Source organism: Bos indicus, chromosome X (assembly GCF_029378745.1).
Source record: "Bos indicus isolate NIAB-ARS_2022 breed Sahiwal x Tharparkar chromosome X, NIAB-ARS_B.indTharparkar_mat_pri_1.0, whole genome shotgun sequence".
Taxonomy (NCBI): Eukaryota; Metazoa; Chordata; class Mammalia; order Artiodactyla; family Bovidae; genus Bos; species Bos indicus.
In genome coordinates, this window is record NC_091789.1 from 52276025 (window position 1) to 52290328 (window position 14304).

Genomic DNA, 14304 nt, shown 5'->3' on the forward strand with positions numbered 1-14304 from the left:
TTATTACGTATCTTTGATAAGGTTGCTGTATTTGATGACTCTATATTTATAAACTTATTTTTTTTGTTGTTTACTAAGTTCTTTATGAAATTTACCACTCACAGCTCATGTTCACAAATAAGCTTCAAAAATCAAAAGGACTGTGATATTCTTAAAACCCAAAGGCTAGTAGATAAAGGCCCACCTTTCTGATATTTTCTGCATTTGAATAAATGATCTGATCTAATGATGTTAATGTAGAAATACATCACATATTTTAACATCAGTAAGATATGACATTCAAGGGGAAAGCCAATAAACCTTTGCATTTTAAACCCAAAGGAACACATGTTGGATACCTTAAATTATGAAATTCAATTCTAAGAAGGAACTCTTATTTGTTAGTGTGTAACAAATACTGCTCATATCAAAAGTGCTGGTGACAAGGAATTCAGTATGCCCTCCCACGGAATCTGTTCACATATGTATGCGTATACCTATTACTGTAATAATATTTTAAATGTTTAAGGTGCTTAAATTTTGCACTAATTTAATTGCACAATAAGGACTAATTCAATAGGTATTCATCTGCTACCTCTTTGTAGCAGCTCCAGTTACAGTGAATGATCCACAGGCAAAAGGGCAAAAATGCTGTTATTTTCTGGAATGTGGCATTTGTGGCGCTGGAGTGCCCTCTATTGGTAGTGAAGAGGACACACTCATTAGCTGCCCCAATCCACTCCAGTGTTCTTGCCTGGAGAATCCCAGGGACGGGGAAGCCTGGTGGGCTTCCGTCTATGGGGTCGCACAGAGTCGGACACGACTGAAGCGACTTAGCAGCAGCAGCAGCAGCATGCATCTTCTCGTTAACCCGGAGTTCACATCCATCTTGCAGCATTCGAACTGCTATTCGTGCTACGTTCTTAGAGTCATCAAGACCACTGTGAGGCCACCCGTCGTAATCCATTCTGAGTTTTTCAAGCATTATTGTCAGCTTAATTTGGCTTCGAGGAACCTTGTAAAAGTTTCCATATGACTTTCGAATACTGATCCACTTTTTGGCAAAAGGTGGATATTTGAGCCTGCTTAACTGGCACTGAATGTTCAAGAACTTACTCATATCCCATGAACCATCTGTTAATATGGAATATTTATACTTTGTCCCTAATTCCTTCAATTTCATCCAGTCAATGACTTTTTTCAGTACCTGAGGGAAGGTATCAGCTTTGTCTACTTGATCCTGAGTAATTCCAGTTAGATTGATGCAGAAGTCAGAAAGTTGGGTGTTAATCTCTGGTCTCACATACTGCTGAAACGTATCTTCTATTTCTAAGGTATGAGTATTCAGTAAAACAACAGAAAATTCAATTATTTCATGTATGAACTCAGGTGGGTTTCCCTCTTCACAAGTGGCTTCAAAGTCAATAATACAAATGTAATCGTAGTAACTGTCAGCACAATTGCTCTCTTTCAACATCAGCTTCAGCTTCTTGTAATAGTTTTTCAGTCTCTTCTTTAGTACATCCTTTACACCTGTGGTTTCAAGCTTGAATTCTGAAAGTTTGGCTCTGAGCTCTTCCTTACTCATTCTGTTAATGCAACCATTCATAATAGCAATTTCTTTGTAAACTGGGTCACTGAAATCATTTGCACTGGAGGTAATCAACGTAGATGCTTTTGTTTCTTGGCCATCAAGTCTACACCATTGCTTTTTCTCAGGATTCGGACGCTGGGCTTCGTCCCCGCACTCCGACCCGGGAGACGCCCACCGCGCGGGAGCCACGGCCTTGTCGCCAGGCTGGAGGGTCTGCTCATCCTCCATGTCGCGTGTCACGTCAGAAGGGAGCTGCTGGAGCCCTCCACTCGCTCATTCTCACCCGGCCAAACTCGAAAGCCTCGCCTTTCTCGGTTGAAAAATTATCGGGCTCACATTCCCGTGGCGGCAGCCACACAAACTCCTATAAACTTATTTATAAAAGGAATATCAATACTTTGTTATTGTATGTATCAATTCTAAAAACTCTCCTTTGTCCTGTATCTTCTATTTCTTTGTTGAGGCTTCCTATTTTTTTGCTGTTTTTCAGCATGCTGTTATTTACTCATTGAGATATTTCTACAATTACTTTAAAATCCATATCAGATAATTTTAATATATTTCATCTTGATGTTGGTATCTGTTGATTGTCTTTTCTCAGTCAAGGGAAGATTTTCCCAGTTTTTGGACAGAAAAGAGTTTTTGCATCTGAGATATTTTGCATATTATGTTATCGACTCTGGGTCTTAATTAAATCATCTTTTTTAGCAAGGCTTCAGTGATGCCATGTCAGTAATGGAGCCACAACTACTAAATCTGTGCTCCCTAAAGCCAGTGTTCTGCAACAAGAGAGGCCACCTCAAGGAGAGGCCTGTGCACTGCAGCTAAAGAGTAGCCCCCACTCGCGGCAACTAGAGAAAAGCCTGCACAGCAACGAAGACCCAGCACAGCCAAAAATAAAGAAAGAAATAAACTAAAAAAAAAAAAAAAAAACCTATTGGGGAGGGCAATAATTCTTCATACACAGTTGGAAGAGGACGAATTGGTATAATCTCTTTACAGAGACATTTGACAACATCTATGAGTGGAGAAAGTGAGGACCCTTCAGTTCCTGCTAAAGGCAAGTACAAGATAAAATGTCAACTTATCTCTTCTAATGTTTGACATTTTTTAGGAGATATTTTACAATTGAAGTGAAAAAGCAAAAAATTAAAAGCAAAAGGAGGTAGTTAATTCTATGTTTGCTGCTGATGTGATTACACATTAGAAAATCCAAAGAAAAAGTGAACAAAGTTACCACAAACTAAAAGAGAATTTAGAAAACTAGTAAGTATTCTATTAACATCCAAAATCAATATGATCTTATATACAAATGCTTTAAAAATTAGAAGACATAATAAAAGAAAAGAAAATGACTGGATCTTAAGAAGCAATGTTCAAAACCTGAGTAGAACACAAAAGTAGATTTGAACATACAGAAAAGATATGATATTCTTGAGTAAGGAAAGTCAATAGCAAAAAGATGCCAATTTTTCCAAGTTAATTAATTTAATGTGCATCTAATTAAATATCATTAATGTTTTATATGAATTTAGACAGTGATATTAGCAATATAACATTAGTCAGTTCAGTTGCTTAGTCATGTCTGACTCTTTGTGACCCCATGGAATGCAGCACTCCAGGCTTCCCTGTTCATCACCAACTCTCGGAGCTTGCTCAGACTCATGTCCATCAAGTTGGTGATGCCATCTAACCGTCTCATCCTTTGTTGTCCCCTTCTCCCACCTTCAATTTTTCCCAGCATCAGGTTCTTTTCCAATGAGTCAGTTCTTCACATCAGGTGGCCAAAAATATTGGAGTTTCAGCTTCAGCATCAGTCCTTCCAATGAATATTCAGGACTGATTTCCTTTAGGATTGACTAATAGATTATTATAAAATTTATTTGATAATTAGTTGATTCTCAAATTTGGCAGAAACAGCAAGAATAGTCTAACAAATCTTGAAAAAGAAGCATGATGGGAAAGGGTAGCAGCTAGTCCTACCAGATACTAAAACATATAATAATGTACAATAGAAGAATGTGATATTGCTCCCATGAATCAACAGAAAGACTAATAAAACAGTAGAAAATACGAATACAGGTCCAGTTATATTCAGAGATATTGAATATGATTGAGGCAGCATTCTTAGAGTAGAGGTATGGTGGGTGATTTAAGAACTAGTATTTTAATAAGCACATGGTTTAAAAGGTAAAAACAGATCCATCTCTCCATTTTACATCAGGAGAAATAACAAGGGGTTTAGATTTAAATGTAAAAAAAAAAAAAAAAAAGAATCCATACAAGTATTAGAAGAAACTATGAGTAAACCCCTCTATAATCTGGAAGTTGGAGGTAACTTTCCTAACTAGGATTCAAAATCCAAGCACATCAAGGAAAAAGAGATTGACAGACTTAACTAAATAAAAATAACAACAACTTTGCATGTCAAAGCACATGACAGCCAATTAAGAGGACACTGGGTAAGAATATTTACAACTAGTATCTCCAATAAACTGTTGATATTCCTTTTATAAATAAGTTTATCAATATAGAGGCATCAAACACAGCAACCTTATCAAAGACATGTAGCAAATATAAACAACTTACCAAAAATATGTACTATGTCCATAAACACATGAAAAGAATCTCAAACTTGATACAAGTAAGAGAGATGCAATTACAACTACACTAAGATACCATTTCTAAACTGGGCTTCCCTGATAGCTCAGCTGGTAAAGAATCTGCCTGTAATGAAGGAGACCCCGGTTTGATTCCTGGGTTGGGAAGACCCCCTGGAGAAGGGAACTGCTACCCACTCTAGTATTCTGGCTTGGAGAATTCCATGCTCACTTGATTGTAAACAGGCACCCCACCCCACCCTCTGAGCAGTATCAGAGCAGACTACTTGGGGGAAAAGGGCTTTTATCCCCACATGGTAGAAATTAGTTCCACCCTTCCACACACATAGAGTCAGTGGAGACCATGCAGGCAGCCTGACTTCTGTTGTTATTTAGTTGTTAAGTTGTGTCTGACTGTTTCTGACCCCATGGGCTGTAGCCCTGCCAGGCTCCTCTGTCCATGGGATTTCCCAGGCAAGAATACTGGCATGAGTTGCCATTTCCTTCTCCAGGGGATCTTTTTGACCCAGGGATCAAACCCAAGTTTCCTGCTTGGCAGGTGGATTCTTTACCACTGAACCTCCAGGAAAGCCCACCTAACTTCTACCCACACCCAATCATAATGAGGCTCTCCTTCACCTCCTCTCTGATAGAAGAGAAGGCACTCTTCCCCTCTCTGGGCTGGTGTCACCAGAAGCCAAATGGGACAGTGTGACTTTCATGGCCATCCATTGATGAGGAGGTCTCCTCCCCTCTACAGTGTCGGGGAGGCCACAAGGAGGGCAGGTAGGAAGTGCCTTCCCACTCCTACCTGGGTGGTGTCGGTAGAGGCCTGGTGGGCAGAGAAATCCTTCTTCCACCAAGCAGTAGTAACATGGAGCACTTCTTTCACCCCCACGCCTGCCCCATCCCCCATGTTAGTAGAGGTTGAGTGGGGAACCTGGACTTTTACCCCTACCTGGCAGTAATAAACACCCCCTCCCCCAACATGGTGTCAGTGGAGGCCACTTGGGGAACAGCAAGGAGGTGTGCTCCTTCTCCAAGCCAGGGTAGTGTAGGGGGAGGCCTGGTGGGGAGTCTGAAATTCCACTTCTACCAAGCACTAATGAGGCACCCTTCCCCTCCCACTCACCTTCCAACTCTTGAGTCAGAGAAGGCTGAGTGGTGAATCTGGACTTTCATCTCCACCTGCTATTATACAATGTTATGAGTTTCATCCCTAACGGGCATGGTGTCACAAGAGACTTACTAAAACTGATTAATTAAGACCCAGAGTCAATAACATAATATGCAAAATAACTCAGATACAAAAGTCTCTCTTCTATTCAAAAACTGGGAAAATCTTCCCTTGACTGAGAAAAGACAATCAACAGATGCCAACATCAAGATGAAACAGATATTAGAATTATTTAAAGTAATTTATTTACAGAATTATTTAAAATAATCATAGAAATATCTCAATGAGTAAATAACAACATGTTTAAAAACTGTGAAAAAAAATAGAAAGTCTCAACAAATAAATAGAAGATATACATAAAAACCAAGGAGAAATTTTAGAATTGATACATACAAATAACTGAGATAAAAACGGATAAATGCAACAGTGGAATGGAGCAGAGAGAGAACAAAAATCAGTGAACATGAAGATAGTACACAAAAAGTACCCAATTTGAACAACACAAAAAAGATAGACTGAAAATAAAATAGAACAAAATATCAGATACCAGTGATACCATAGTAAGAGATATAATATGTCATTGATGTTTTGGGAGGGAAGAGAAAATGTGCAAGCAATAAAAAGTATTCAGAGGAAATATGGCTGACAAACTTCATTATTTGGCAAAACACACAAGCCTACAGGTACGGACTATTGATCAGACCCCAAAAGGATAATCCATAAGAAATCCGTGAAAACACACCATGATCAAACTTCAGAAAATTAAATACATACATAAACTCTTGAAAGCAGAGAGTGAAAAATGACACCATAAAAGTAATGTGAGTGACAGAGAATTTCTCATAAAGAACCATAAGGTACAGAAGAAAAGGGCAATTTACCTATATTTGTGTTCTTTCTGTTTTTCTTTTTTCCTTACTAATGTTCCAAGTGTATTTTTTTTTTTTTTTGCCAATTCCTTTTTTTTTAAGAACCTCCTTTAGCCATTCTTTTATGGAGCATCTGCTATAGGCAAATTCTTTTAGTTTTCCTTCTTTTGAGAATGTCTATATCCCCTTTCATTCCTAAAGGACAGCCTAGCCAGATACATTGGATGTTGACAGTTCTTTTCCTTCAGCACTTTAAAATTGCCCTTTTCTTCTCTTACTATGGTATCACTGGTATCTGATATTTTGTTCTATTTTATTTTTAGTCTATCTGTGTATAGTCACAATTCTTCAGGCTATCATCAGGTTTCTCCTCTCACGTAAATTTCAGTATCAGCTCATCACGGACTTCTCTGGTTGTCCAGTGATTGAGACTCTACCTGCCAATGCAGGGAACATGGATTCAGTCCCTGCTCTGGGAAGATCCCATAAGGTGCAAGGCCAATAAGCCCAAGCACCGCAATGGCTGAGCCTGTGCTCTAGAGCCCTCCAGCTGCAACTACTGAAGCTGAAGTGCCTAGAGCCCGTGCTCCACAACAAGAGAAGTCACTGCAATGAGAAGCTTATCTGCTGCAACTAAAGCATAGCCCCCACTCACCACAACCAGAAAAACCCATGTGTGCAGCATCGAAGACCCAGCCAAACCAAAATTACATAAAAAAACAAACAAATGAATCTGTTAAAAAACAACCTGCTTCACAATGTGGGGGACATCACTTCGATTGCTGGTCAGGGAACTAAGATCCTACATGCAGTGGAGCAAGTACTGAGCCTGGGCATCACAACCGGAGTCTCTGTGCACTGCAACGAAAGATCCCACATGACACAATAAAGTTTCCACATTCCCCAAATAAGACCTGATTGGGCAAAATAAAGAAATTATTTGTTTAAGAAATCAGCTCATCAATTTTTACAAAAATCTTTGCTGTCATTTTTATGGACTCTATAGATGAGTTTTGACTGTGTGGATCACAATAAACTGTGGAAAATTCTGAAAGAGATGGGAATACCAGACCACCTGACCTGCCTCTTGAGAAACCTATATGCAGGTCAGGAAGCAACAGTTAGAACTGGACATGGAACAACAGATTGGTTCCAAATAGGAAAAGGAGTACGTCAAGGCTGTATATTGTCACCCTACTTATTTAACTTCTATGCAGAGTACATCATGAGAAATGCTGGGCTGGAAGAAGCACAAGCTGGAATCAAGATTGCCGGGAGAAATATCAATAACCTGAGATATGCAGACACCACCACCCTTATGGCAGAAAGTGAAGAGGAACTAAAAAGCCTCTTGATGAAAGTGAAAGAGGAGAGTGAAAAAGTTGGCTTAAAGCTTAACATTCAGTAAACTAAGATCATGGCATCTGGTCCCATCACTTCATGGGAAATAGATGCAGAAAGAGTGGAAACAGTGTCAGACTTTATTTTGGGGGGTTCCAAAATCACTGCAGATGGTGATTGCAGTCATGAAATTAAAAGACACTTACTCCTTGGAAGGAAAGTTATGACCTACCTGGATAGCATATTGAAAAGCAGAGACATTACTTTGCCAACAAAGGTCCATCTAGTCAAGGCTATGGTTTTTCCAGTGGTCATGTATGGATGTGAAAGTTGGACTGTGAAGAAAGCTGAGTGCTGAAGAATTGATGCTTTTGAACCGTGGTGTTGGAGAAGACTCTTGAGAGTCCCTTGGACTGCAAGGAGATCCAACCAGTCCATTCTGAAGGAGATCAGCCCTGGGATTTCTTTGGAAGGAATGATGCTAAAGCTGAAACTCCAGTACTTTGGCCACCTCATGTGAAGAGCTGACTCATTGGAAAAGACCCTGATGCTGGGAGGGATTGAGGGCAGGAGGAGAAAGGGACGACAGAGGATGAGATGGCTGGATGGCATCACTGACTTGATGGACATGAGTTTGGGTGAATTCTGGGAGTTGGTGATGGACAGGGAGGCCTGGCGTGCTGCAGTTCATGGGGTCGCAAAGAGTCGGACACGACTGAGTGACTGAACTGAACTAAACTGAACTGAACTGATAGATGAGTTTGGGGGAAATTGAGCCTTGAACAATATCACTTCTTCTAATCAAATATGATTGAAAAACATGCATGTGGTACATCTCTGCATTTTTAGGTCTTCTTCAATTTACCCCATGGTGGTGTGTGACAAATTTTCTTAAATGCACCCTAATGTTTCATAAAGGGCAAGGAGCCCTATGTGTCTGGATTCAACTAGGCAAAGGGGTACTGGAAACAGAAGATATGAAGCCAGAGAAGATGCAGGCTGGACCATGTAGGACTTTTCAGTCCACTGGAAGGCTGTGGCTTCAACTCTGACTGAGAGGGAGTCTGTTGGAGGGTTGGAACTGAATAACTGCAGGACCTGACATGTTTTAAAGGAACCTAGCAGCTTCAGCAGTCCATGTATGGGGTCAAAGTAGCTGAATGATTCCAAGTTTGCTGGCTGAGGAAGGAAGAATCAGATGGGAGTCCCATCCCCCTAGTGGACTGACTTCACCATTTTGGGCCAGTTTGGGGAGCATTGTCTATTAAGGGCTGTCCCCAGTGCCCCTTCTCCAGCTTTTGCCCTTTCCTTCATCTGCCCATTGTAAATCCTCCCCTCCCTCTTTGGCAATTTACCCACAAATACTCTCATTTGTCTCCTTTTCTACAATACAGCTTGGCTATTTCTTACCTAAGAGCCAATGTCTAAGCAAGAAAATTAAGTAATCAATAAAACTGTGGTACCTCAATTCAATAACAGTGAAGACTTTGCTATTGCAAGTGAAAAAAGGAACAAATCAATACAAAATAACCACCTTGGTTATTTTTATTAAATATTTTATTAAACACCCAGGGATTGAACCCAGGTCTCCCGCAATGCAGGCAGACGCTTTAAGCTGTTCACATTATTTTTCTCCAAATAGGGAGTGATAGAGCATTACAGTGAAATGAGGGTGGAGTAACACATTAACTTTTTTCAGCATAAGCGTCCCTTCTTACCACGGCTCTCCATCTTCACTGATGACATTCTTGCCTAAACTTAAGCCTTGGTTTCTCTACCTGTATTTTTCTTTCTCTGACTCAATATAACAATCCAGAGGCAGAATCTATTTTCATTGGAAGTGGGAGAGTCTTCGGAGATTGTCTGCAGAAATAGGATTCTCTGTCAGTAAACTCAGGAGAACATAAACTAGTTGCCAAAACCTTATAGAGGGTGAACAGTTAGGGATGAGAATACTGCAGGATATGAAGACAGCGTAGACAACGTTGGTTTCAGCGAACAGTGCACAGTACTTGGGGCTGAATTACAAGTACTGAGCTCCCAGCTGATCCAGCAATAGGAGCACCTGCTTCCAGTGACTGACAAGTGCTGTCAACAGTAGTCAGCCGGGGCTCATTCAAAGAATGAGGTAAGGAATCGGACTTGGATGTACAAATAAAAGTTGTAGACTAGAAAAAACAAAACAAAACAAAATAACCACCTTGGTTTAGGCCAAAGGGAGACTTTATGGGTCTACCTACAAGGTACAGAGGTAGTTTCTGTCTTCAGGAAAGGCTGGATCCAGCATTTGGTTCCCTGAGATCTGCCTTCTTGCTCCAGCTCCCCCTCTGTCCCTTGCCTGCCTGCCTCCCCTACAGCTCCCACAGTGTCATTGGTTGGATGATATCAACACAGCTGGAGGAAAGCAGTGCTCCAATTGGCCAGGCCTGAGCTACATGCCCACTCTTGGAATTGGAGGTGAAATCAACTCTATCATAATCATATTGGGTGAGAGAAAATGAAAGAGGTGATTTCCCAGGGTGACAGGAGGATACCAGAACCAAAAGAAGGAAAATGGGCACCAGATGACAAAACCCACAGGTGTCCTCGATGGTGGTATACACTTTTCGTCAAATTCAAAATCAATTTCTAATGTGTTTTTTTTTTTTTTTAAGTGAGATAGGAAAGATTCGTCATTAATGCAAGCATGGTCCCTGCTACTGACCCTCCCATCAGCTTCCATCCCCTGACTCTGGGGGTCCATATCCACTTCTTGGGGGTATCCTCTTCCCCATGCTCCCTCACAGACCTTTGCTGAATTAAAGTTTCTAAGGAAATGCTTTTTTCCAATGGGGAAATGGAGCAGACCTTTATGTTCCAAAGCAACATCATTTCAAAAGTCATGATTCTTTATGAAGATAGTTAAACAACATGGAAATCTAAATACAGGAATGATTTTCCCTAATGTCCGGTGATAACACTGACAGTTGAGGGGGTGGTGCTTATTCTGGGTGGTTCTACTCCACATTTCCCTGCATGTTCATAGGGTCAGAAAGTCCTGAAAAGACAGGAATATGCCAGACCCAGAATTCTGCAATTTGCTTTCATCTCTTTCCATATTAGTTCCCAGCTATCTGGTTTGCTCTCTGATTGCCATATGTCATTCCAGAAGGATGGAATTACCATCATTTACTCAATGTTTCCCCCTGGGTTTACATTCTACCAGTTTTTCACAGGGACAAACAATGCAGTAATGAATACTGTGGTCGATTTTGCCTTGCTCACATATACAAGAATTTTCCTATGATCGATTCTGAAAACTGGGTCAAAGGATATGAGCATCTTAAAATATAATAGAAAGTGCCAATCAAATGTCCAGATAGATTTTACTATCACTCTGATACTCCTTATTTTGGCTTCCCTGGAGGTCCGGTGGTTAAGAATCTGCCAACCAATGCAGGGCACATGAGTTCGATCCCTGGGCCAAGAAGATCCCACATGCCCAGTACAACTAAGCCGGTGTGCCACATCTACTGAACTCACCCCGATCTAGAGTCCCTGCTCCTCAACAAGAGAAGCCTCTGCAATGAGAAGCCTGAGCAGAGCAATTAGAGAGTAGCCCCCAATGGCTGCAAGCACAGAAAGGCTGTAAGCACTTAAGAGGTGGCACACCCAAAAATAAAAAAAAATAATTTTCATAATTAAAAGTTTTAAAAAGAGTCCTTGTTTCAAGCTATAGCCTTCTTGGACATGGATGGTTTCAGTTAATTAAGTCCGTCCTACACTAAGATCTGCTCTGGTCCTACAGAGCCAACCTTAAAAAGTAAGACCCAAAAGGATCAAACTGTTTCCAAGCATCTTAACAGGATTTCAGAATAAAGCTCAAGAATAAGTTTAGGAATAGAAAAATATCAAGCATGCAAGGGAAATTTGATAATGTTTGACATCCAATGTAAAATTACCAGGAGGCAAAGAAGCAGGAAACTCCAATCCATTATAACAGAAATCAGCGTGTTGTTGTTCAGTCACTCAGTCGAGTCTAACACTTTACGACCCCACAGAGTGCTTCTCGCCAGGCTTCCCTGTCCTTCACCATCTCCCAGAACTTGCTTAAACTCATGTCCATTGAGACGTGATGCCATCCAACCATCTCATCTTCTGTCATTCCCTTCTCCTCCTGCCTTCAATCTCTTCCATATTCAGGGTCATTGGCTCTTCACATCAGGTGCCAAAGTGTTGGCAATTTTATTTTAACAGAAACCAGTTAAAATGCATTAATTGGAAAGGAAGAAATAAATGTGTATTTATTTACAGACAAAATGACTGTCTATGTAGGAAGGTCAATGAGATCTACAAAATAGCTATTGCAATTAATTAATGAGTTTAGCATGGTTTCAGGATTCAAGGATACTCCTAAGAGTGCCTTGGACTACAAGATCAAACCAGTCAATCCTAAAGGAAATCAGTCCTGAATTTTCATTGGAAGGACTGATGCTGAACCTGAAGCTTCAACACTTTGGCCAGCAGATGTGAAAAGGTGACTCACTGGAAAAGACCCTGATGTTGGGAGAGATTGAAGGCAAAAGGAGGATGAGAGGATAGAGGATGAGATGGTTTGACAGCATAACCCACTCAATGGGCACGAACTTGGACAAACTCCAGGAGAAAGCAGGGACACAGAGCCTGGTGTGCTACAGTCTAGGGGGTTGCAAAGAGTTGGACACTAGTTAGAGACTGAACAGCAATGTTCTGGTATTATATCTTAATATATAAATGTAACTATAGAACTGACAAAATATTTAAAAATCAATAGTGAATGGCAATAAACAACTTTCTTATTCTCCCACTTCTTACATACATCGTCTTCGCTTGGGTTGTACTCCTTGGATATCTGGATCTGAGAACCTTCCCTCCAACCAGAAGATGAATGCAACATTAGGAAGTGAACAAGCCAAAACTAAAGTCAGAGACAGCTCACTTTTATTTTCTGCAGTTCACAATCCCCAAAAAACTATGTGGACCCTGAGCCCACAAGCAGCAGCACAGGCACAAGATGAAGCCCGATCAAACTACTGCAGAAAGCAATGCCCTTGGGAATGATACTTGAGACTAGGGCACATAGGCTAGTTTTAAGGCCCTCTTCTGTGCTGAGACTGAGGAAAAAGGTGGGGTACGAAGTTCTGCAAGATCCACATCACCAGGGAAGCCTGCTCCAGACAGAAGCGGATGGCCATCTGGAGCAGGGCATGGTCTTCAGCAGTCAATCGGCTAAAAGGGAGGGAAAATGAAATTCATGTTCCCGCTGAGGAGGAAGAGGAGCATGTCCTCCCTCTGTCCCCGCTCACTGACGAAGCCCAGAGCACCACACTTCTCCTCTAGGCTTAACCCACCATTATGGCTCCTCCTGGGCCTAGACTGGTCACCACCCACCACTCCCTCCCTCGCCCCGGCCCCCTTTAGAACTCACAGAACCAACATGCGGCCATTAATGTAAAGCTCCCTCTGAACCGGCCATCGCAGTTGAGTAAGTCGAGTCAGGATGCGGCGCGCGTTGTTTGCCTCCGCGTACGATGAGAAAGGTATGCCAAAGCTGCTGGTGGAAATACGGTTAAGGCACCATCCACACCAGTCATTTTGGCTGTATTTCAGGCTCCCTGCTCGTGGAGACCCGCCTTCTCCCTCATGGCCGCCGCCGAACACCCTGCATATCACCGCCCGACCCTCTAGTTCCCTTCAGATTGCTTTTCCTCACCACTATCCACACTCGTCATTTTGCCTGTATGTCAGGCTCCCTGCTCACGGAGACCCACCTTCTCCCACAAGGCCACCACAGGACTCCCTGCATATCACCGCTCAACCCTCTGGATCACTTCAGGGTGCTTTTCCTCACCACCATGCACTGAGAGCCAGACCACCCCTGACCCATACCCTCCAGCCTCCCAGAGTACCTTCCTCCTATACTTTAGGCTCCACAGCCTGCAACCCTCCAAACCACCCCTAGCCCACACCCCGACCCCCGCAGCCGCCTGGCCCACCGGGGCTCCTGGAATAGGATACAACTGGAAGGCTCGGTTACTCAGAACTCTGGCTCCGGGTGCGGTGTCTCCACCAGGCCCTGGTGCGTTGGGTGCCCCTGGGATCTGCGGAATGGCAGCGGCTGCGCCACCTGACTCTCCGGCAGCGCTGGGGCCTCTGGGATCAGCCATGTCACCGGAGCCGGCAGGGACTTCTCGACTGACGGCGTCTCCAGGGCCAGCTGGGATGCCAGGGTCATTGTGGCCAGCAGCACCACCCGGCACACCTTGGCCGCCATGTGCTGTACCCGCTGCAGAGGCCACAGCACCTGCGTCTTCATCGGCTGCCCTCATGGCTCCTCCACCATGTGCCTCGGACTCCATCTTGAAGCCCTCTCCCCCTCCCTCTGCGTCGGGAAAGACTGAACCGTCCCTACAGATTCCAGCTCTGTATTGTGACGTGAAACTCAGCACGGGCAGAGCGCCTGCGCACACGCACTCTGGTCCTGCCTCACGATTGGTTCCCATCAACCATCGGTTCCCGTGATGACTGCAGGCTCTCAGGCAATGGGTGCCCCCTGTTGAAACTTCACGCATTAGCTTGCAGTGTAGCCCCAATGCGCATGCGCAGACACACATACTCACGTGGTCTGGGCTCTCTGTGTCAGCCCTGCCTCAGGCCTGGAAACCTGGTAAATGGTGGTGCTCCAAGGCAATGGCACCCCACTCCAGTACTCTTGCCCAGAGAATC

General features: G+C 42.8%; 2 protein-coding genes across 3 annotated transcripts; both read right to left on the reverse strand.

Moving 5' to 3' along the window:
* Positions 1-549: 549 nt before the first annotated feature.
* Positions 550-1830, reverse strand: LOC139181688 (3'-5' exoribonuclease 1-like). The gene is made up of 2 exons (XM_070785293.1): positions 824-1830; positions 550-705 (listed from the first exon to the last, which is right to left on the reverse strand). The coding sequence occupies exons 1-2, from the start codon at positions 1799-1801 to the stop codon at positions 634-636; spliced, it is 1050 nt and encodes a 349-aa protein (XP_070641394.1). The 5' UTR covers positions 1802-1830; the 3' UTR covers positions 550-633.
* A 10688-nt stretch (positions 1831-12518) lies between these two features.
* On the reverse strand, positions 12519-13940 carry LOC139181410 (cancer/testis antigen 1-like). 2 transcript variants are annotated; one of them, XM_070784761.1, is made up of 3 exons: positions 13597-13940; positions 13007-13129; positions 12519-12807 (listed from the first exon to the last, which is right to left on the reverse strand). In XM_070784761.1, the coding sequence occupies exons 1-3, from the start codon at positions 13935-13937 to the stop codon at positions 12669-12671; spliced, it is 603 nt and encodes a 200-aa protein (XP_070640862.1). In that variant the 5' UTR covers positions 13938-13940; the 3' UTR covers positions 12519-12668. The 2 variants fall into 2 exon arrangements, with proteins under 2 accessions (XP_070640862.1, XP_070640861.1); XM_070784760.1 differs by having other exon boundaries at positions 13007-13132.
* Between the last annotated feature and the right edge of the window lie 364 nt (positions 13941-14304).